The 25,474-nt window shown below is 40.0% G+C and overlaps 1 protein-coding gene across 2 annotated transcripts in view; it reads left to right on the top strand.

Moving 5' to 3' along the window:
• The window catches only part of LOC18427970 (uncharacterized), a 35,392-nt gene that overhangs the window by 5,085 nt on the left and 4,833 nt on the right, over nt 1-25,474 (top strand). The window contains exons 2-3 of one of the 2 annotated variants that reach the window (XM_006837011.4): nt 19,152-19,725; nt 20,376-20,928. In XM_006837011.4, the coding sequence (XP_006837074.1) occupies nt 19,152-19,721 (570 nt within the window). In that variant the 3' untranslated portion in view covers nt 19,722-19,725; nt 20,376-20,928. Of the gene's footprint in view, nt 1-19,151; nt 19,726-20,375; nt 20,929-25,474 lie in introns of those variants that run through there. The other variant, XM_020663502.2, reaches the window with a different exon arrangement.

Raw genomic sequence — 25,474 nt, 5'->3', positions numbered from 1 at the left:
ATCTTCATTGTTAAACCCCATGGCATATATATCGACTTTTCAGCAGTTCAACGTCCTTGCCCTTATGCATAACTATGGAATTGGCAGCATGTCAAACATGGTGGCTCTGTATCTGCCTTTTGCTCTGAGCAATTAATGCATTACCTCTCTTGGGATGCCAAGTTGCACATAGGGCATTGGGTTGTAACTTGCCTTAGGTCTTTGTTTGCCCCTTCACTAAATTGAATCATTAATTGCAGGCTCGCCTTGCCCTAAACCTTATTGCTTTGGCTGTTACTATTCATCTCTTCTTCCCATACAATGGCTAATTTCCTTGCTTATTGATATCTCTGACATGATACGTGGCTTTTCAAAAGCTTGAATGTCCCTTGTGTCAGGTTATGATGACCCTTCATAATGCTCTTGATAGATGAGGCATCCCTTTTCCTTTGCTGCACTAGTGAAAGATCTAGATCATCCTTCAGTAATCTGGTGCATGTTGTAATTTGCGTTGATTGCCAATTTGCTGCAATATAATACTAGGAAAAATTGAAAAGATGAAAACAGTAGCTGATTGTGTGGCCAAGTTAAAATAAGACAAAAAAAGAAACATAATTATATACAATTAGTCATGGGTGCTGATTTTGATGAGTACTAGGGATGTTATGATCTCTCTCAAAAAAAACAAAAAAGAAAAAAAGGAAAAAAAAGCGATCTTACTATTACCATTTCTAGGCTATTATCAATTTTCTCACATTGTGAAATTTGATTTGCCATGCTTATCATATGGTTAGTTCAAAGTTTGGCCGTGCACGCTTTTATAGTTCCCTTGGATAAGCGGATACAATCTTGTCATTAACGATTCTTTTAGCTAGAGAAGAGGAAAAAGGGGGGGTGAAGAAAAATCTAGATGCATTATGTTGGTAGAAGGCACAAATACTGAATGGTGGTGGTGCTGACTGCTGAGTAGTACACTATGAGCCATTTTATGAAGCAATATAATCAACAGATAAAGCTGGTTATCTAAGAAGATATGGTGGGTATGATAGTAACTATGAAATACAGACCTTAAATGAGAATCGTAAATTCCATCCTTTGTGTGCAACCATCCATTCCCTCAATGTTTATTTCCATTTTGAGTGAATCTCCCTGAGGTATGAAAGATATTATGATAATGATTAGTTTTGGTGTTCTTAAGCACATGATTGCAATCATTTGGCACATCTTACCCTACTCCCAAATCCTTCGCAGTTGGTATATCAAGCAAGGCATATACTTCTTTTTTTTTGTGAACTCAATTGCTGTCTTTTTAGTCAAATTAACACAAAGAAGGAGAGGTATTTTGCTCAAGGCTTTTCGATTGATTTGTTCTATGTGTATAGTTTAATGCTGAAGTAGTGTTGAAGCAAAACATGGGCAATCTACAAACAACCCCATTTGACTTGACAAATGGTCATAGATGATCCATTGAATGAATAGGTTTGAAGATGGAAGTCCACACTGTGGTACTTGCAATGTTTGAAAAGTCGTCCGCCCGACCGCCTAGGCGGACTTTTGGATAAAACACCTAGGCATTTATAAAGCGGACACTATTAGGCGGCCAGAACTAGGTGCCCAACTAGGCTGTTGGAAAGGCGGCCTGCACGAGTTTGGCGGAAAAAAAATCGGGAGGGGGCAAAATATGTCATTTTACCCCCTTAGAAGGGGGTATAAGGGTTTGGGGGGCCATTCTTGCCCCCAAAAACAATTTTAGTGAACTTTAGAGTGAGAAACAACTTGAAAGAAACTATAGATTTGAAGATTTTTTGAGAGATCAATTTTTTTTTCGAAATCCTTGAATGGTCACGATATTAAAGAATATTTATACCCAATCTTTTTGAGGCTTATAGGAGTTGTAAAAGAGGAGATTTGGGATCCCAAACATTTCGGTTTGGCCTGAGATCGAGTCTACTTCAAGAAGATTGGTATATTTCAATAGTTTTCATCAGGTTTTGTATTTTTTTCCCTTAATGTCTAATGATGTTATTATTTGCTCTTTGTATTTTTTGCTTTGATACTTTGTGACATATATTTGATATGTTATTGTCTATTTGGATTATTATTTTATTAGTTAGTTTAATAATTGCTTAATTCTTAATTGCTTATTAAATAATTGCATGTGTAATGTGTTTTCTCGATGTATGATTCATAAAGCATAATTAGTTTAATAGTTAGATTAATATTTGTTTAATTCTTATTAAATAATTTAATTATAATTATTTTCTTTACAGTCTAAAGTTGTAAATGTTTAGGTTTGATTTGTGCTTCCGGCTTCCGGCATCTTAACCATATATTGTATGCAAAATTACTTATCAAATAATAAAACATACAATTCTATATATAATAAAATGGGGGGAGGCGTGGGGGATCCAAATTTTTTTTTAAAAAAACACCGGCTGCCCGCCTAGGCGGTCCAACCCCCACCACCACCCACCCAAGGCCTAGGCGGCTGTTTCTGACTTATTGAACATTGGGTACATGATAAGTTTCATAATTTTGTATTATTTCTTAACTTTGTAAATTTGTATAAATGAAACTGCCAATGTGTGATCGTTGTTTCCCAATCTTTTGTTAAGACTAAATGTGTTATCTTTTGAGAAATGTAAAATGAGGTTAGTTAGATATTTATTGTTGTTTGTAGTTTAAGATGAAGTTCCATGAAGAAATTTCAAACTAGGGCCAATTATTGAGGGTTTTGTCTCCAGTTTGGAGTAGGCACCGATGGCTGTCATGATGGCTATGGCCCCTATCAAAAGGATGATGATTTAGAAAAGTTTTATGATTTAGAACATAGTTACCCGAAGCGATTCGGAAACTAAATAGATTTAGGAAGATTCCTGCTTTCAGAATTGACGTATGTGCAAAAGGAATTGTGGGGGATGAGATTCCTATTTTTAGGAATCGCGATTCGACTAAAGCAGAATCAAGATCTCTACATAGATGGAATTGAGATTCCTTGCTCTTTAGAATCGAGTTTCCGACTTAGTTGGAATCGACTAATATGGAATCGGGATTCCTTCATTTATGGAATCAAGATTTCGGTGTCTTTGGAATCGAGAGTGAACTGAGAAAGAAACAATACATATCTCAATACTATTCATTGACCAACATGCCATACATGCACGTTTATATTACTTGTATTACATTACTTCTAACATCTTGGAATTGCTATCTCTCCATTGGATCAATACAATATATACTTACAGAGTTAAGTAGAGAACGTGGACCCCCACTTTGGTTACTATCAGTAAATAAAAAGTCGGCCGCCCAGCCTGACTGCTTTAGCGGTCTGATAGACAAACTGCCTAGGCGTAGCCTAGGCGGTGGGATCTGAGTGGGCATGCCTAAGGCGCGCGCCTAGGTAGTCGGATCTGGGTGGGCATGCCTAAGGCGTGTGCCTAGGCGGACTCAAGGCGGTCTAGGCACCCACCTAGTGCCATCCCTTAAAAAAAAAGAAAATTCAAATCTACCCAAATAAAAATAAGTCCTGGTATTGCCCTTTTCTTTCTCACTTGGGTTACGTGCTCTCTTTACATATGAGAAGAAGAAGATAGACTCCAAGTGTTCGATGCACGACCTCTCTCTCTCACACACACACAAACAAATGCTCATGGACCCATATGCTCCCTCTTTACTTGTAAGTAGAAGAAAACGAAGAAGATGACCTCCACTTGTTCGAAGCGAGGTCTCTCTCTCTCACTCTCAGCATATCCTCCAAGTGTTCGAGACCTCTCTCTCTCTCTCAAATACAGATCCAAAAGAAAAAAAAAAGAAAAAAAGAGAATGATCTTTAAGAATTTCATGTGAGACCGCATGCACACACATACATGCACATGCACACACACACAGACATTCACAAGACACACACACACACAAAACAACATATAGCCCCCACTCGATCCCCCTTCCCTTAGGGCCACCCAGGTATCTAGGAGCTTGCCTAGGCGGTCAAGGCCCTTGGTCTTGGCCTTTTTGAACATTGGTTACTATTTGTCATTTCATGCCAACAAATATTACTACACCTTCGCTTGAGATTGAATGCCTAGCTCGAGTAGTTTGATGCCTTGAAAACTTCTAAACATCACTTCTCAAAAAAAAGCAAAAAGAAAAACAGGGGGGACGCAGTAGAATTCTGGTAAATGTGGAAACCAATTTCAACAAGTGTAGAAGCGAGATTCACCAAGTATGGAATTAAGAATCAGTAAATATTGGAAACGAAGTTCTAGAAGTGTTGTAATTGAGATTCCTAAAATAAGGACTCGAGATTTTAGACTTCACAGAAATAGGTTTTGTGAAGATTCCTAGTCGAAATCGCCGAATCAAGGATCTGAATTGGAATCGCAACCTTTGGTGAGAGATTTGGGTAATTATGATTTAGAATTTGAAAGATTTGTTTTTTGATTGATCTATCATTATGTTTTAGAATTTATTTTTAGGTTCATAGACATGTCATCAAAGATTTTTATTATTTGAAATATTGATCATTGTGAAGTCAACATAAGCTTGGAATCTTCTAGTTTTAGTATTCTTTTGAATTTTATAATTCTATTTGTTGGAATAGTTTGAATTTTGAACATATCTACTTGCAGGATGAATGGTGTTCGAACTCTGAAGTTTGTACTCATATATACTTTGTTTTTATTAGGTGAGCATGAGATCCCTGTGAAGTAAACAAACAAATAATGATGACTTATTGCTTCTTTTGAAATTTATTTTTTATATGTATTATGCTTTAGATTAATATATATTTGATTTGTTCTTATTTTCTTAATTTTTATTTTAAATTTTGAAATTTGAATTTTGAATTTTATGCTATTTTCTTATTTTCTATGATCTGCCTATCTTATTTTATCTATATAGGTCAGTTTCAAAATTATTGACCTACCGAATTTACAAGTTAATTTGATGATGGCTTGGTGTTATGTGTCCAAATAACAAGCCCGTGAGCCATGTCTGAGACTTTGGTAGACCTCAACAAAACCTTATGTATTGGTCATGTCAGATTAGAGTAGGTAACCGAATTGACATTCCTTCCTTATGCTTTATGCTGACATTCCTCACCACCTTCCACCGATATTCCATTTCCAACAAGTACTTGGATTTCCTCATTGTTCTTTTTCCAACTCCCTTTAATTGCTGCTTGTTCACCTCATTTTTTAACATATGTTTTTTATTTATGTATGTATCCGGGTTAGATCAGACCCAACTGAACTGGGATAGGTCCGAGCTGGATGCGGGCCTGGCCTTCTAGGTCCACTTCTTGGGTCTAGATGTGGATTCTGTCGGGACCCATTTTACACCCATAAATAGAGTTTTTACTTTCTATAGGTGTACATCGTGAGGTTTCGGTCATCAAAGAGGACACTAGGGATGCTGTAATCATCTCATTAAGGATTGGGCAACAATTTGCTCTCAATGTCATAGTGTCCTACTCACCTTGTCTATCATTAAAGCTCAAATTTAGATAAGGAAATTTAGGAAAAATGTTCGAGACTCAGCCAGCGCATGTATCCACCCTGGTTTTCAAGGGGTTTAGGACCAGAAACACATCCAAGTCATCGTAAATCCATTTCCACCTTAGATCCATGAATTTGGTTCTTCAAAATCGGTGCAGATCGGTGATTTTTAATGAATTAAAATGAGTGGTCCTGAAAAAAGGGACAAAATAAACCATTTTTTAGGCTCAAATTCCCTCTCCCCCCCTGCGCCGATTCATGATCGTGATGGTCTAGATGATACCTACAAAAATTTAGTTCCACAAATCCGTCTCCAAGATGGATATTGAGAGGGTGGATTCAATGTAAACAGTTATGTCCCAGGACGAAGCAAAACGCTGCCCTTTAGATAATAGCTCAACTGGTAATCCCAAAGTAGCGAATACTGAGGGCCCATTCTTGGATGTCTGATTGTACTCTAGCGAATGGTTTTTTAGATCTTATAAGGACTATAGGAATTCACCACTGCATGGAGGTCAATAGACTGACTCACTGGTTGAGGTCAGAATGTGGGGCCTCTCCTTATTTGGTTGTGAGCTCTTTAGATTGAGGGATGTGTTCAATGTCGTGATGTCGACTCTTTCAATGTGGGGCTTCTCCTTGTTTTGGAATCATTATGTTTCTGGCATAAGAAAATAGATATAGAATGGCGGCATACGCATTGTTGATGTTCAAATTATCATTAATACCTTCTTTTGCCCATAATTAATGAAATGTAATTACCCATAAAGAAAACTTTCTCACTTGTTATATATGTATTGGATTGTTGTTGCTATTGAATAACTTGCAATTAGAAAGTACCATTAGCTGTTTCAGAGTTTTTCTTTGGGAAAATTTCATTTAGGTAAAATTATGTCCGTACCATTTTATTTGACCATTATTACATGATGGTCCAAAAATGTGATATTTACGCGGAAATCTTTGCCTCCCCGCTCCCCCCCCCCCCCCTTTTTTTCATTTTTTTTTCAAGTTTTCCCCTGGTCTAATGTTTTAAACATTGGACTGCATATTTTATTTATATATATATATATATATATATATATATATATATATATATATATATATATATATATATATATATATATTATAAAGGAAAAAGCTGGGATTAGCCTCCTAGCTCATATGAACATATAAGCCCAATGGCCCAGATTGAATCTGGGCCAATGTGACGGTCACGACTTCATTTCGTGTTTGAATTTTAATTTTTTTTCTACAAATCCAAATCACTTGAAGTTTTAAGCGTGTGTTCTTCTCATCAAGGCGCACCTAATAAAAATATAAAAAAAATTATTCGTAAAAAATAGAATGACCAAAATACCCTCGAAACTTTTTGGGGGTATTTTGGTCAATTTATTTCATGTAAAATATTTTTTTTGATATTTTTTGAAGATTCAACTATTTTTTATGAACGCATTTCTAAAATTTCAAGTGATCTGGGTTTGTAAAAAAAAATTAAAATTCAAACACTACCGGACATCCGTGATTGTTAGATCGGCTCAGATTGAATCTGGGCCGTTGGGCTCATATGTTCATATGAGCTAATGGGCTAATCCCAGCTTTTCTATATATATATATATATATATATATAATGATATTCATAGGGTAGTTCAATGTCAAAAACATCAAACACTAGTTTTGTAGGCCTGCACTTTTTAGTCAGTACAATGTCCAAATGTCAGACCGCCTTAAACTCTCAAAAATGAGGTTTAAACACGATATAATGTTAGACACATTGGACCAGTTTTTTAGTAACATGGTATGTGTCTTGTTGATGTACATGCATTAGTACTAGTAACATGGTTCCCTTAACATGTACCAATCAAGACTACTTGAGATTGTACATGTATTAGTCCTTGGTAACATGGCTCCCTTAACATGCACCAATTAAGATTTCACCAATTAATGTGGCCCGATGTTTCTAAAATTGGACCACCCTTAAATCTTATTTTTTGAAAGGTTTAAGGCGGTCTGATGAACATCGGATTAACTAAAAAGTGTAGGGCAGTTATGGTTCGAGGGTTTTGACATCGAACTGACCCATGAATATTAAAAAAAGTAAAAAATAGATTTAATATGCGGTCAAATATTTAAAATATTTGATCGGGAGCAAACTTGGAAAAAAATTAAAAAATGGGGGAGAGAGGACTCCATGTAAATACTACATTTTTTGGACCAGACCGTAATAATGATAAAAATTAACAGTACAGACACAAATTTTCCTATGATTTAAGGGGCTCCTTACTATAAGAAGGTCAAAACATCTCAATTAACATGTGAGGGGTTTGCTTTTTTATTTTCATTTCACTCAGGTACCTCTTTAAGAAATATCTCCAAAAAGGCCCTAATTGCCCCTTTACATGGTTGGAAAGCCTGAACAAATTGGGGCATTTCAAAAACTTCACCCATATAAGAGACCCAAAGTAAATGCGAGGAGTACACCAGCTCGTTCATAGTGTGTGAAATTATTGAAATTCTCAAATTTGAACAGGGGCAATTTGGCCATTTTGAAGAGATTGTTATGAGGTACCTGGGTGAAATAAGAATAAGAAAGTAAACCCTCTAATTTTAATTGAGATCTTTTGACCCCCTAATAATTATGTAAGGGACTTTGACCCCTTAAAATATATTTTCTTTTTTTAAAAAATAAACAACTTAAGAAACTGTTTTCTTTATTAATTTTCTTTTTTTGAAAACAGGAAATTGTTTTGTTCATAATTTGTTATTATCATGATTCCATATGTATCAATTGCTGTGTCTGCTTTTATGGGAATTGAGGGCATATGAAACATAGACAACATATTGATATTATGATAGAACTTTGTCTGAAGACTCATGATCAAATTGCCTCTGCGCGGCCATATTATGAGTTAGGATCTGTTACTTTTCTAGGGACACAAAATAGTTTCAGTGAGAGCCATCGCCATCGTCGGCCCTCGTTGTGTTGGAACTTCATCTACGGCGTGTATCCCAAAACCCACCTCCTTCAAGTCCATCCCAAGCCTCTTCCTTCTTTGGCCAGTATTCGCAAGACCTCTTTTGCACAAGTTGCAGCTTCAACCAAACCTTGCACTTGTGCTCCCCACACTTCTGCAGCCCCTCCTCCCCCTACTTCCTCGGCCCCTCCTCCCTTCTATACGCATGCTAGTTGTTCCCCTAGCTCCTTGGGTCCATCTCCCTTCCTTCTGTTCTGTATCTCCACCCCCCTGAGGAGACTGCGATTCTCAGTTCTGAACTTCTTGCTTCCATAGTTGGGAGTTTCAAGCCCAGACAGGATGACATTATAGGGATTGAAAAATGGGCCAAAAGTCTTTGGAAGGAGCCCAACTTAACATGTAGACGCCTCTCAAGCGAAGACTTTCTTTTCTCCTTTCCAACACCTGCAGAAGCTCAGCTTGCCTTGTAGGAATCCGCTGGTCTCTCATTCAAAGGAGCCTCTTGCTCCCTTCGGGCTTAGTCTTCGAAAGACGGCTCCTTCAAGAAACAACAAATTTGGCTTACCCTAAACCACATCCCTCTTCATGCGTGGTCGCCAAAAACTTTTCGAAGAATGGCGGCTGCCTGCGGCTCTCTTATTTCCATCCATTGGATCTTCATTGAATCTCTTCCTTTGGGTTCCATCCGTCTTCTTCTGGAGGTCCTTGACCCCTCTCGGATTCCTCTAACAGTTTGGCTCGAGGCTGATGATCTCTTTTACCCTGTCACTACTTCCTGGTCACAAGCTTCGCCTCCCTCCCCTGTTTCCTTCATCAGGCCGACCCAATCTTGCTGTCGGAAACCTTAGCTTCCTGGACGGTGGTGACCATAAAAAGAGCCAAAGATTGAGGCCTCCACGGCATCCCCCCGGCCCTGGTTAAGACGGGCACCCTGGCACAAAGATGCTGAAGTCGTCCTGGCGTCTACGCACGTCCAACTAGAGCCTGCCTTTGAAAGAGCCTCTTCGGGTTCCAGTTTTCGCTTTTGACCTGAGTGACCCGACTTATGCCGTACGTTCCTCGTCATATCCAGAAGCCAACCCCAATTTAGCCCACCGACCTGAAAAAGAGGTTTGCGAGGACTCCTCCCCCCTCCCTTCCTTTCCTCATCTTGAGGATCGACCCGGCCCTTCATTCTCTAATACCTCTGCCCTTGAACCGGACCCGCCCGACTTAGCCCTTCGACCCGACCGGTCTTCCTCTCTAACCTCACCGCCCCCCCTGCGTTCTCCCTTCATCGATTTCCGCCACGTGTTCTCCCCAGCCACCTAACCCTGGCCAGATGGCAGTTGAAAAGGCCTCACCTTTACAGCTTCTGCCACAACCGCCTTCCTCAATCCAACTGTCCCCTCTCGTGGTCCTTTCGCTGCCGTCACCGTCGCCTCTCTCGTTGCCCCTTCGCCACGCACCCCAGCCTCTGTCAGAATGCCAGCCACCCCCGCCGACATCCTCAGTAGTCTTGTTTCCCCCCTGGCCCCCCTGCTTCCCAGCCTCCTTCACCTTCGTTTGTTGCTTTTGTAGCCGACCCTTGCGACCTGTCTTCACCCTACCACCTGCCTCAGGTGCCACCACCCCCAAGCCTGCCCTCGTCTCCTCCTCCCTTCCCTGCTTCTCCCTCTCCTCTCCCTTTCTCCCTCACCTTCTGCCCCTTATCCTTTGAAGACTTCCTCTACCTTGGTCAAAAGCGTTTAGACCAGCAGCTTTTCAGAGAGTTGGTTCCCCTAGGCATTGGAGCCGCCCATTTGATGGACCCCTCCCCTTCTGACCCTACGTCCATCTCTGACTTGCTGACACCCCACCTCACCTTTGTTCTCCACCTTGCCCACATACGCCGAGTTCGAACTCTTCAGGTGGCTTGGCCCCCCTCTTTCCCCTATTCTTTCTCCTCTTACTCCTCCCACGAGTCCTGCCTTTTCCTAGCCTAGATCCCTTTCGGCCACTACCCTTACTCGACCCTGGCCCACCCTTCCCCCTTTGTTTACCCCTCGAACTCTCCAGCCATTGACCTTCACCCTCACCCTCGTAGTTCTCTACCCTATCCCTCTTCCCCTGCACCGACCTTCCTTTGACCAACCCCAACCCCCTCTCTCCGGTGGCCTCCGAACCAGAATCTTTGCCCCTTCCTTCGCTACCCTCAGACCTTTACGCTTCTAACCGTCCCTCCCCTATGACCGGATCTGTTACCACCTTTGATACTCTTCCTGAAGAATTCGCGGTCCCCTCCGAGGAGGTATTCGACCCTGAGGCACTAGATGACTTTCCACTGTGCACCGTGAACCCTTCAACACCCGTGACCTCAAAGGCTCCCTTTTCCCTCGAGGCTCCCGTTGCCTCACTGGCGTCTCTTGAGAATGCAACTGCTCCCTTCCAAGCTCAGGCTGGCGACGACCCATTGGAGGGGGACAGTGAAGAGGTTAATAGGGACGACAACTGGAATGGGACGATTAGGGAAGATGAAAGGATGCAAATGATGCACAGACTCATGGGGTTCGAATATGATGGTCCTGAAGGCCTAGGTCACAGATTCATCTCAGCTGATGCTCAGAGCAGGATGCAGGTGAGTTGCGGAGGACATAGAGAACTTCGCAACCTCTTCTCCTCCTTACCTTTTGCTGGTAAGCCCTTAGACTGCTGACCGCTTGAGGAGGTCCCCCAGAATAGCCTCCTCTCTTTCTGCTTCAAAAAATAAATGATGGTCTTCATTTGGAATGTGAGAGGGCTAGGTCAGCCCTCTAAGAAGGCCGCAATCACAACCTTCACCTCTAAATACTCTTCTACCATCCTTGCTCTTCTTGAAACTAAACTACCAGACCCCAACCTCCAACTCATTCATCGGGTTTGGGGAAGAAGGCCCTGCCAGTGGATCGTGCTCCTGGCAAATGGGGCCTTAGGAGGTATATGGGTGGTTTGGGATCCCTCTGATCTCACTCTAAACTCCCACTTGTTAGGGAAGTTCTCGGTCACTCTCCTCTCCAATATCTCAGATGGGGTCCCATGGAAATTCATAGTGGTCTATGGGCCAAACTCTCGCACCCTCAGGCACAGTTTTTGGGCAGAACAGGACCATGTTTCTTCCCTTCCACATCCCATTTGGTGTGTTGGAGGTGATTCAATGCAGTTCATTGGTCTTATGAGAGGAACTCCTCAACTTCGATCTCTCAAGAGATGAGAGATTTCTCTGATTTTATCTGCCGCAATGAACTGTTAGACGTCCCTCTTCAAGGTTGTCAATATACTTGGTCCAATTACTCCACCAACCCTACTTTTTCCAAACTATACAGATTCCTCCTTTCTGTTGATTGGGAGGAAAAATTCTTGAGAACTCTTTCTTTGGCCCTACCTAAACCTACGTCTGACCACTGCCCTATTCTGCTTGATACCAATGCAATCACGAGGGGCCTCAGACCTTCCGCTTTGAACTCCACTGGTTGCAAGAAGCATCCCTTCATTCACTTGTCCAAACCTGGTGGAGTTCTTTTGCATCCCAGGTGTCCGGCAGAGCTGGCTACATCCCACAGACCAAACTCCAACTCCTTAAATCAGCCCTCAAAATTTGGAGCTACTCCACCCTTGACAATTTCTCCCAAATCAAGTCTTCTCTGCTAGAAACCACCAAGACCCTGGATACTCTCGAGGAAACTCGACCTCTGGATACCTTTGAGCAGGAGCTCAGATCCAAATCCAAACTGGACTATCTTTCTACCCTCAAGAAAGAAGAGATCTACTGGTTCTAGAGATCTCGAGTCTCTTGGTTGAAAGCGGGGGACCACAATACTGCCTATTTCCATCGGATAGCCAATTGTCGCAGAAGAGACAACACTATCTCGATGATCAAAGTAAACAACACCTACCTCACCCAACCTACAGAAATAGAGCAAGCTATCCTTCAGTTCTACCAGTTTCTTTACTCTGCTCCCTCTAGCCAGAGACCGAGAATGACTTCCCTTGATTTCTTAACCCTCACTGCTGACCAAGTTGTTTGGCTAGAGCGACCCTTTTCAAAAGAAGAAATCCTACAAGCTCTCAATGCTCTAGCCAAAGCAAGGCCCCTGGACCAGACGGCTTTTCGATTGCCCCCCTAAAGGCTTTTTGGGAAATCCTCCGACCTGACTTCATTCTCTTCTTTGAGGAGTTCTTCCATAGGAGTACCGTCCACAAGGCCTTGAATGCCACATTTTTAGCTCTGGTCCCTAAAGTAGAAGGAGCCGAGGAAATTAGAGACTTCCGCCCTATCAGCCTTCTCAATTCCTCCTACAAGATCCTGGCCAAAGTTTTAGCCTCTAGGCTTCAACGCATCCTCCCCTCTGTCATTTCCCCCTGACAATCTGCTTTCATCAGAGGTAGACAAATTCTTGATGGGGCTTTAGTGGCCCATGAGTGCATTCACTCGAGACATCTAACCAAGGAACTAGGTCTTATCTTCAAAATCGACTGGGAGAAGGCCTATGACCAAGTGGACTGGTCAATTTTGGATGAGACCATGGCCAGAATGAGCTTTGGGGAGAGATGGAGAAAGTGGATGAGAGGTTGCTATTCCCATCCACATTTCTCCATTCTCATCAATGGATCATCTAGAGGTTTTTTCTCTTCTTTGAGGGGATTCCGCCAAGGAGACCCCCTCTCCTCCTTCCTTTTTGCTATTGCTGCTGAAGTCTTCAGTCGCTCCATCTCTAGATTATACCAAGCTGGTCTCCTTACTGGCTTCAAAACCAGCAGACATGGCCCAACGGTGTCTCACCTGCAATATGCGGATGACACCTTGGTGTTCATGGAGGCCTCTCATAATGCACAGTCAACACCCTTAAAATGTTCCTCTACTGCTTCCAATCTGCAACTGGGTTCAAAGTAAACATGCCAAAGTCCAGAATGTTGGGTGTTGGCTTGACAACAGCAGAAGTCAAAGCTCTCATGCCAAATTGGGGTTGTAAGGTTGAGGATCTCCCTACCACCTACCTTGGTCTACCTCTGGGACTTGGGAAACCTAAGATGCTACATTGGTATCAAGTCATAGATAAGGTAGACAGGCGCCTGGCAGGGAGGCAGGGTAGATTCCTTTCAATGGCAGGGAGATCGACTTTGATCAAAGCTACCTTAGCAAACTCCCCTGTTTACCTTATGTCCATCTTCCATATGCCTGCCCAGGTGGCCAACCGTCTGAACCAACTCATGAGAAACTTTTTATGGTCGGAGCAGGCAGAAAAGGAGTATAATCTTGTAACTTGGGACACTGTGTGTCGACCAAGAATCCAAGGCGGGCTAGGTATCAGAGACCTTTGAAAGCACAACTTGGCCCTCCTCGGGAATGGTGGTGGCCCCTAGCCACTCAACCTAGTGCTCTTTGGGCACAGGTTCTAAAGCATAAATACCAAATCCCTGAGGGTGCGTGGCTGTCAGATAGGATTCAGAAGCATAACGCTTCAGGTGCCTGGAAATCTTTCTCAACTGCTTGCACTCTGTTCAAAAGGTTGATAAGGTTTGACCCAACAGACGGAACGAGAGTTAAGTTCTGGTCAGATTTGTGGTTAGGACCCTCAACCCTAAGTGAGGTGTTCCCTACACTCTTCTCTCTAGCACGTAATTTGGATTCCTCAATCGCTGAGGAGCTGGTTTTGACCGGAGGATGAAGAGTTTGGAACCCTTTTTTTCGAAGGAACCTAACCGAAGAAGAAACCATTCACTTCCAAGTTCTCTCGTGACCCCTACACTCTCTTTTCTTCCTGCCTCAAGGCAACGATGTTATAGTCTGGACTCTTGCCCCCTCAGGGAGCTTCTCTGTCGCCTCTTTCTACGAAAGCTTAACTCTGCTACCCACTCTCTCGGGATCTCTTAACTCGGTACAGTCAAGAGTGTGGGCCACATTGCTCCACCTAAAGTCCAGACTTTCAATTGGCTAGCCTTCTCCCACAAAGCACTCACAGTGGATAAGCTCTAGAAAAGAGGGATCCTCATCCCTAATAGGTGTGCGCTGTGTCTGTGAGGAGGAAACAAATCTCCACCTCTTTATCCTCTGTGACTTCTCCTACGACCTTTGGGGTCGTATCCTGCAATTATTTGGCATCAAATGGGTCACTCCTCCCTAGGTCAAGGCCCTCATATCTTATGAATTTGATTCATGCTGGCCTAAGGCCGGGTGAATCTTGTGGAAGGCAACTGTAGCTGCAACTATCTGGACTGTTTGGTTGGAAAGAAACTGAAAAATCTTTCTTGGCTCTAAACTCCAAACTTCGGCAATCTTCCACAAGGCTATCTCTTTGGTCACTTTTTGGGCCTCAAAACACTAGGTCTTTGCGGGCATCCCAGGGAGTTTCTTCCTTTCCCAATGGTACAATTCCTCCATCATTGACCGTACTTGACTACAAGGCCAAATAACTGGCAACCTCCGCCTGAGGGAATGATCAAGTTAAACTTTGATGGGTGCTCCCTAGGTAATCCGGGCCCAGCAGGGGCAGGAGGGGTCTTTAGAGACCACGAAGGCACTATCCTCCTTACACTATCTGAGCACATTGGACAAAAGGACGCACATCACACTGAAGCCTTGGCCCTTTTAATTGGCCTGAAACACTACAATCTGTCATGGGGCTTACACCTCATAGTGGAAGGTGACTCATAAAAGGTCATCCCTTGGGCAAGCAGAATAAGCCCTCCACCATGGCTCCTTATTCTAATTTTTGATGAGATACATCACATATGCAGGGCTCCTTATTCTAGTATGTTAGTGTGACTTCATTAAGGTAGATGCTAGAACTCTCTTATCGGTTTGTTGGTTTCCTCCCCAAATTGATTGAGTCCTATGATGGCTAAAGATGACTTGCTTAATTATTGGCTGGCACAATAGCAGATGATAAATATCTTGGACGATTGTAGATTCTAATCCCCAGCCTGTCCCTGATTTCACCCATATTTTTTATTCTTTTTAAGTTTGGCTCTCTTGGTACATAGCCTACATCAAGGAAGCCAAAAGGTCCTTAACTTTTGTGAATGCTCCATCCTCCCTTGATGGTACCCTTGACACACTCTTAATCCATTTGATATCATCATGGATTCCTGATAGTGGTTGGCCCTTCACAATTAACCTTCAGTAGTTATTCTAATATTTAACAATACCTTTTTTTATTTTTGATAAACAACTTTTCGTATTTGTTGTGTAAACTTGTACACTTTGGTCAAGTAAAAAGGATGTAATGTATAGGGTATTAAGCACAAAATTTTTATGCAAAATTGTGTGTGGATGAGGCTCTAACAAACATTGTCAACAGCTGCTGGGTAGCTTGGAGTGAGGTCGCGTCACTTCTTGTCTTGCCAGTTGACCGTCTGTAAGGTTTGCTTCTTTCCATGGGTGTCTGAAGCAGACGAGTGGTCGTGGCACAAGTGGAACAATTATTCAAAGAGAGAACCTTCATGGGCAGGAGATGGATGTCTTGCCCATGATATGGCAACATTACGAGGGTTGCCTTAGATTACGATGATGAGCCCCAAATTCTGTTGAAGTGTTGTATACCAATGAGCAGAGCTCTTGATTTGGCAAAAGAGGCATTAGTTTTTCTGGTGGGGCCAGAGAAAGTGCCGAGGTTCTCACCCATCTGTGTTCTTGAGAGAACTCTTATTCTGCTGGTCCAGTTCCAGCTGCCATCAAAGTTTAATTTGACGAAACCTCATTTGGGTTCAAGGGTGAGGACCACCGAATGATGTGATTCCACTGTGTAAGGTAATCTGTAGTTGAACAGTGGCTGAATAACACAAAATTTGCCTCAAGCCATTCGGAGTTTGCACTTACCAAGGGTCCTGTGAATTATTAAATGATCTCCATATCTGCTTTGTAAATCATACCTCTGAATCCTGTTGATCTGGGATTTCCTCCTGTGCACTCATCAATCTTAAAATTTTAGAGCCCCTTTTTTTGGATTTACCAAAAGGAAAAAAAATCCCTTTTGTATGAGCTTGCCATATTGCATGGTCCTGATCTTAGGTGAAATTCTAGAATGATTCTTTTTTTGTTATAAGTTCTTGAGTGCTTGTTGTCGACGATTCAAGGAAATATTGAATCTTTATCCCTTCCATATTTGATCTTTGACGGCCCATATAGCACTGTCTATAAGATTTCAAATAGAGCCCGGTTCCCATTTGCCATCCCTGGTGCCATGTTATTGCACTCTTTGCATGTCCTCCAAATCATTCCACAAAAACAGAGCAGAACCCTTTAGTTCATGTTAAGGCCTGCAACACCTAATGATAATTCAGGCATAATTCAAGCACATTAGATATGCTTAACATTGCATATAGAGCAAGGAGGAGGTCATCAACATATTCTTCTTGTTTATACTTGGAAAGCATACACATGATAGCTATTGAGAAGCCTCCTGTATTGAGGATTTACTTATGAAAAGGAAAACCCTGATATTGAAGGTTGTCCAATCCAATAAATACTCTAATCAGACAACTGATAGAAAAATGAACACTAATCAAATCGATGTCTCTAATCTTAGGGGTGCATTCTACTGATAAACTCATACTTAGACTTCCCTTAAGTACCTCATACATATTGATACTAAAGTGACAGTAGAGAAGCTCCCCGGTGGATTATGCTCCCAAACTATCCTGTCACGTCTACCTCAATTCCTCACATTACTTTTGACAGGGTTCCAAGAAATTCTGTAGTCTTAAATCTCTTTCATCCAAATCTCTACTATGGTGAGGCATTCAAATTAACCTCCAACAATAAACAAATGCCTTCAATTTATATAGCCAGATTCTGATATCCATTTAACAATTTGTCAATTCAAAATCTATATATTCTCCCATCAGTGTCTCCAAAACAGATCCCACTGCTAACATGTTTTACTTCCTTTTTGATACTTATCATTTTGCTCCAAAGCTTGCTTATGGTTACCAAATGCTTTCAATGCAACACACATTTCAAGAGAAGGGTTCTCTTTACCAAAGTAATGTTCTTAATCCCTAAGTGCCATGGGTCTCATAGCCACCCAAATGGAGTCTCCTATCGTGGTTTTCTCATGTCCATTGAAACTCTTTGTAAAATCTATTCTGCGATACTCAAAGAAAAGCACTCTATACTGCATCCTGTATCCTTCCAAACTAGTAATCATCTGCTTAATCATTGCATTCCAAAAACTGATTCCTTAGAGTTTCAATGCAGAGAAGAAGCCCCTAACGTTTTCTTTGAAGATACTCAACCAATCTTCAAATGTATATAGCCATCAGTTAAATGCTAGGCTTCTCTGTTCTAAGTTCTAATACCCATTGCCTTTACCTCATCAAGTTTCACATATTGCATAGAGGCAATATCAAAACACATTAAGAAGTCCACCTAACCCACTTCTGCATTGTATCTTTAACTGTTTCTGGTGTCATGTTAGATTGGGCTCTTGTAGATCAGGCCGTCTAAAAGGGATTATTTTCGATATCTTTTGTTGACAATCCAGGAGAATGGGGAGATTGAGGAAGATGTGCTGCTTAAGAATAAAGCTGGGGAGCGTGAAATGGAGATGTGTATGCAGAGTTTTATATGATCATCGCGTACTAATGAAACTGAAAGGGAAGTTTTATAGGATGGTTGTAAGACTAGCCATGCTCTATGGGATGGAATGTTGGGCGGTCAAGAAATAATGTGTCCATAGGTTGAGTGTAGCTGAGATAAGGATGTTGAGATGGATGAGTGGCAAAACAAGAAAGTATAAAATGTGGAATGAATACATCCGGGGGAACTTAATGGTGGCTCCAATATGCTATAAGATGGGGAAAGTATACTTTGGTTGGCTGGCCATTTGTAGCGTAGACTTAATACGACGCTAGTTAGGAGGGGCATTTTGGTTCAAGGGGAAGGTTCTAAAAGAGCAAGGGGAAGGCCCAAAAGGATATGGATGGTATTGAGAAGTGATACGGTGATTTATGGTCTGGTTGAGGGTATGACTCTTGGTAGAGTAGAATGAGAAAACAAGATTCGTGTAGCCAATCCTAAATAATTGGGATAAGCTCGGATGATGATGATGATGATGAATTTTTTATAGAGAGTTTTTAGACTTGCTAAATTATGAATTCTCTTGTGAGGTCTTTAAATTATGAAATCCTTTGTGGGTCCTACAAATTCACTTTTTCTGCCATCTTTGTTGGGTGGGCGAGCTAGGACTAGAACCTGTGATAATTCTGTGGTCTGTGTGCCCTTACCTCTAAGCCAAAGAGGTTTAGCCTTTTCCTAAAAGGTGAGGCAGGGGGCATGGTTCTTTGTTTTTAGCATACCGAGTTCTGTCTCATTGTAGGCTATTTTTGCTCCTACGATCTAGATCTTTGAAGGGAGTTGGGGTGTATGTTTGCAGCTTAAGGGGAATAGAAGGTGGTTTCTATAAATCTTTTAGCTATATTAAACTATAAAAAAAAGACTTTAGCTATATTAAAATGGGTGGATTTGGATTTCAAAGGGGGCTCACTGTGAGGGGGGATGGAAGGTCTGCTTATCTAGTGTATGTAGTTATGCAAAATCAGAGAGAGAGAGAGAGAGAGAGAAAGAGAGAGAGAGCTGGCTGTAAGGCTCAGGGGCTCTAAGGTTGCTCAGCTTATGTCCTGGCATTTGGTTTCCCTCAATTGGATAAAATACAGGGAAAAACCAATAAAAAGAGAAGGAGACTTATGAGATCTGGCTTTGCTTTTGCAGGCTATGAGACCCTCAAATGGGCCAAACTTCAACCCTCTGGCATGGAACCGGCCTAGTTCCGTCATCAACGGCAGAGGATTCCCCAAGAAAATGAAGAAAACAAAGGTGGTCCAATCAGCTTGGTGTGCTGTCTGCAAGATCGACTGTAACAGTAAGGATGTGCTTGATAAGCACAAAAGTGGAAGGAAACACCAAAACAAGCTCAAGCAACTTGAGGAAATGGCAAACAATGCAAACAAAGCACCTGAAAAGGCCCCAAAAGAGAAAGTGGAACCAACCCCACAAGTGGGTCCTAAGAATCCGACGGTGAAAACACCTGAAATACCGGCACCAAAGGTCGAGTCTCAGAATGCAGAGAAGAAGAGGAAGAAGAAGGCGGCGATTTTGGAGGATGTCGAGACAAAGAAGAAGAAGGTTTTGGATGGGGGAGCAGCGGCAGACGCGGTGAGGGTGTGCACACTCTGTGGCACAGTATGCAATAGTGAGACAGTGTTCAAGTTTCACCTTGAGGGGAAGAGGCATGCTGCGCAGGTCAAGAAGGCTGGCGGGAAGAATGTTACAGGGGCATGATGAGGTTAGAATCTCTCTCTCTCTTTCTGAGAAAATGCCTTTATGATGGCCCTCTCCATTCCCTAATTCTGTCCCTTCTGAGAGGAACATATTTTGTTGCTCAGGGTGCATGGGCGTTATTTGGGTTTTGGTTGTGTGTGTGTGTGTGTGTGGGTGGGTGGGTGGGTGGGTAGCAGTAACTTTTAAGGGTTGGGAGTAACTTCTAGGGCTGGGGTTTCGGCTTGGATATTGACAGGTATTATGCATAAGGTACTCTTCTTTAGCAGGCTTTGTGCATGATAACTTTCTGATAATTCAATTGTGGATATTTGGAGCTGGGAAAAGCTAATGTATCTCTAGCAGAGAGAGAGAGAGAGAAAGAGAGAGAGAGACTGGATATTTCTGAAAATGAAGTCCGAGCATGCTCAATCTGTGCAGTCCAATTAAATGGGCAGTGGCGTCGAAGATCACAATCATACTTCTACAAGTAAGGTTGTAGAAGTAAGGTTGTTGCATTATATAAACTGTGCCCTTTATAAAATCATCTAAAATCACCCTTAACTTGTCAATATCAATTATTTAAGACGAGGGTCTTATTGATTTATTTTGGCAGATTATCATGTCCTTTCGTTTTCTTATGGTTTTTTTAATATGCAATAGCCTTGGGGATTGTAGGCTATATGATGGCTCACCTTTGGTACGGAAAATTCACAATCACCCCTAGGCGTCGAATGTGAAATCAGACAGTTTGGGGATGTGTCTGTTCTTTGTGTAAAGGCTGAGGTAAAAATTCTTTTTCTTTGAAGACGGGGCACATGTCCTTGCCATCCTATTTGTAATCCGATGGCTAAAAGAGTGATTGTTATATTTTTTTTACCAAAGGTAGACAATTTTATTATAGGATAGGGTTTTTAGGTGCATTTAGACACACACCTAGTTTAGTGGGTGCACCTTCCAAATCCATCTTTGAGATGAATTCTGGACCGATATTGTCGTCATATGTAGATAAGAGGAAAGTTGAATTTCGAGCCTTAATAATGGCCTATTTGTAATCTTTTTTCGACCTTCCATTGCAAATATTTAAGGATTGTCAGCAGGTTTACACCATCTTTGGAACTTCAAATACATAGATTTGAGGGAGAAATGGATATGAGGTGATTTGATAATGTGTTTAGGTCATAAATCCTTCAATACAAAGGGGGATGCATCTATATGCTTTTCATTGGCATTATTTCCTTCCATTTGTCCTCTTTTGTGTCATCGATGTGCAATAAAATTATAAGGATCACAAAGACTTCATTGGCCAGGGGTTTATCTCTTGCTCTATGACTCTCAACACATCATTGCAAATAACATAGCATACAATGGTTGCAATAGAGGAGAGAAGATCTATATTGTCTATTTTCTATTATAAAATAGGGCTTGGGGACAAGGTTACCATGAACACTCAATTGCAAAAGCCTTTGGCAAAAACTGGCCTGTTGATTCTGACAGTCATATGTAGAATTTTGGAGAATATAAACCTCTTCCTCAAGGCATTGTGAAACTTTGCCAAATTCTAGGTTTTTTTTGTAGTTTCTAGATGGCTTTGTATTACCTAATTTTTGTTGGGATGATTAAGTTGGTCAAATTAGAAGTTATTTATATGCATTTTATCTCAACTTGGTTTTTAAGTGCTTTAATGCATGAATGCCTCCATGGAAATAGAAATCCTGTTTTTGGATTTATATCTTCAATATGAATTCGTGAACTCGGATATTGGCTAAATTGTTGTTTGAAGAGAGCCTGATCGGAATCCGGAATATACCAATTTCTTGTTTGGCTCATTTGTTTATAAATTGTGGATTTGCTAAATTCAATATATATATGGGTTAATGAAAAGTTTATTATCTTTTCTTTTTCTTTTTTCTTATTCCAAATCAGTTTATATCAGTGATTTAAAAAACGTCGAGTCGAACCGGTCTCGCTCGGTTCGACTCGAGAATTGGCATTGGACGTGTCGATTCCGGCAAATTATACGGAATCGCACCGTTCCAAAGAGAACCGAGCGATTCTGTACAGTGACTCGCCGATTTACTGTACGGAATTGGCGAGTCCTGTGAAGAACACGGGTTGCACAGTGTTCTTCACGGGATTTTTCCACATTTGTCATTTTTTTGCCATGTGATCGAATATGCAGGCTTTATGTAGCTTTTTTCAGCCTTTTCATGGATTAAATGGTGGAGAAATTTCGTGTTTTTGGATCATGAAAGTTGTGTTTTTAGGGTTTTCGTCTTTCCTTGTGTTTTATGCCAAATAGGGCATGAATCTGTGAAAATTTGTCAGCATTTTGATCGTAAAGTTGTTCATCAAAAAATTCTGTTACGAATTTGTGATAATCGTTGAGAAAAACAGAGTAATTTGGAGATTGAAGGCTTGGGTTCACGAAACCAAGTAAGAAACTTTGGGTTTTTTTTTTTTTTTTCGCCATATGATCAATTTCATTGCATATTTTGAAAATAATGAGTTACATTTGTAGGGTTTTTAATCTTTATTGTGTCTTTTATCATTTAACATATTCAAGTTTATTTAATTTGTTCAATTACAACTTAATTTTTTAGATGAACACAGTGATGTTTGTAAAAAAAAATTTGTTGTTTTTTTTTTTTTTTTTCCGCCTTTCAATTTTTTGTTCACGATATATTACAAATAATGTGTTAGATTTCTAGGGTTTTTAATCGTTATAGTTTTGTTTATAATCAGATGTATTCAATTTGATTTTATTTATTCAATTTGAGCTTCATTTTTTAGATTCAATGACTGTTGTTTGTGAAGAACAACGTTTTTTTTTTTTTTTTGCTCAATTTAATCTATTTGATTTGATTTATTGATGATAGTGTGTTTATAATTTAGGGTTTTAATTCCTTATATTGTTGTTTATCAAAAATTGTACTCAATTGGATGTAATTTATTCGCTTGGAGGTGGATTTTTGAGTTAAAATGGCTGATGTAAGGTGGCTCTGTGAAGAATAGATTTTTTTTTTTTTTGGTAATCCATGATCGAGTTTTTTGTAATCCATGATCAAATTGTTTTTTTTTTTGTAATCCATGGTCGAATTTTTTAAAAATTTATTTATTTATTGTAATCCATGATCGAATTTATTGGATTTTTTTTTTTATTTTGTAATTCATGATCGAATTTTTTGTAATCCATGATCGAATTTTTTGTAATCCATGATTTGTAATCCATGATCGAATTTTTTGTAATCCATAATCGAATTTCTTGTAATCCATAATCTCTGATCGAATTTTTTGTAACCCATGATCGAATTTTTTATAATCCATAATCCATGATCGAATTTTTTGTTGTACATGAGCGAGTTTTTTGTAATCCATGATCGAATTTTTTGAAAATTTGTGGTTTTTTTTTTTGTAATCCATGATCGAATTTTTTTTTTGTAACTCATGATCGAATTTCTTGAAAATTTGTTGTACTTTTTTTTTTTATCCATGATCGAATTTTTTGAAAAATGAAGATTTTCCGAAAAGATGTGATAATCGTGTCAAGGTTTTGATTATCATGAGGTATTAAACCATATTTTAAATTTTTATTGTTAAAGTTTATGTTGAAAAAATTGTATGTTGATAGATTATTTATGTAAAAAAATGCATGTTATTATATTTTTAATGCAAAACTGTATTTTTTTAATTTGTTGTTAATGCATTTTTGAGTTGGAATGACTTATGTTAGGTGGCTTTGTGAAGAATTGTTTTTTTTTTTTAAGTACATGATCGATTTTTTTTTTTAAATCGTGATTTTCGAAAAGATGTGAAAAATAGTGACCAGGTTTTGATTATCATGAGGTATTAAACCATATTTTTAATTTTTATTTTTAAAGTTTTTGTTAAAAAAATTGTATGTTGATAGAATATTTATGCCATGTTATTATATTTCTAAATTCTAATACGAAACTGTATTATATTTTTAATGTAGTTTTGCATTTAAAATGTATTTCCAATTTTTAAAATTTTGAAAGCAAAAAATACGTGATGTTAAATTGTATTATCGTGAGGAATTAAAGTGAATATCATTGTAAAAAAATTGTGACTGCATTTTTTCCATTTTATTATTAATTTTTTAATGCAAAAAATATATGTTCTGGATAATTGAGTTGTAGCCATGTTTGGAGCTTGCATTTTGTATTATATTATCATGTATGTTTGTAATTGATTTGTACAAAAATAATATTGTCAATATAAGTATTTTGCAATAACAAATAACAACAAATATAACTACATGAACTACCCCAACATATTATCATTACACATGGTGATTATTTTTCTTGTTGAACTGTCAGGTTAATTTTTAACTTTTTACATATTAAAACAGTTGAATTATGTCAAGATCTGCAGAAGACCCTGCATGGCAACATGGGGTTAGATTAGATCCCAACAAAAAAGATAAAATTATTTGTAATTACCGCTAAAGAGTGATAAGTAGTGGGGTACATAGGTTCAAGCAACACTTGGCAGGGGTTAAGGGAGATGTTTTTGCATGCAGTAGTGTTCCTAGTAATGTAAAAAAATAGATGGCGGTATTTCTTAATGCTAACAAAGGTAAAAAAATTGCCAAACATAGGATGAATGATGAGATAGTTTCTATACGCCATCAATTAGGAATGATACAGAAGAGCAATATAATAATAAGCTGGACATGGCCACAAGAATGAGTTTACATAAACATTATCAGAGGGAACGTGGGTTCAGAATGCTCGGTGGGTCTAGCTCAGACATGCATGATGGGTCTAGCTCAGACATGTATGGCGGGCCCAGCTTAGACATGCATGGCGGGCCTAGGTCGAGCATGTATGGCAGGCCTAGCTCAAATATATATGGAGGGGTTGGTGGCAGTATGTATCAACAAGAATTAAACGTTGAAGAAATAGTTCCTAACTTATCTAGGAGTGCCAGTATTGAAGGTCATGGTTGTATAGACCCATTTCTCTCAAAGCCTAAGTCACAACAGATGACTCTAAAAGGCATGGTTAAAGGTACAAGAAACATGTTGGGGAAATATGTTGGTAAATGGTTCGACGATAAAGGGATTCCCTTTGATGCCCAATAGCCCATATTTTTCACCTATGGTCAGTGCAATCCAAAGAGCCGGGCCCAGGGTAAAACCCTCGGCGGCATATGAGCTCAGTGAGCCAATATTAGATGAAGAGGTGAAGGAAGTTACAAAGTGGATTGAAGAATATAAACAGAGTTGGCCAAATATAGGCATTACTCTCATGAGTGATGGTTGGTTGAATAAAGTTAGCAAAAAAAAGTTTTTAAACTTCTTAGCCTATTCCCCAAAAGGTACAGCTTTTGTCTAGCAAAGACGTATCAAGAACGAAGAAGGATGCAAACTTCTACGTACGACTATATGATCAGATAATGGAAGAGGTAGGAGATAAGCATGTAGTCCAGTTTATTACGGGCAATGCGCGTGCATGTGTTTTTGCAGGCAACAAGTTGATGGAGAAGAGGAAACATTTAGTATGGACCCCATGTGCTGCACACAGCATCAATCTTATGTTAGAGAAGATCGGTGAGATCAAAATTGTGAAGGAAACTCTAGAGGAAGCAAGGTTGGTGTCGAGATTTATATACAACCACTCTAAAATATTATTTCTGTTTAGAGAACACTTTAAGAAAAAAGAGATAATCAGGCTTGCCATAACCTGCTTTGTGACCAATTACTTAGTTGTAGACTCCATTCGAGAATCTGAAGGTGCCTTAAAGAGATTGTT

The sequence above is a fragment of the Amborella trichopoda genome, chromosome 10 (assembly GCF_054954075.1).
Source record: "Amborella trichopoda isolate Santa Cruz 75 chromosome 10, AtrichopodaSantaCruz75HAP2 v2.0, whole genome shotgun sequence".
NCBI classification, from domain to species: domain Eukaryota; kingdom Viridiplantae; phylum Streptophyta; class Magnoliopsida; order Amborellales; family Amborellaceae; genus Amborella; species Amborella trichopoda.
Note: the sequence above shows the minus strand (reverse complement) of the source record. Positions and strands in the feature narration are given on the sequence as shown.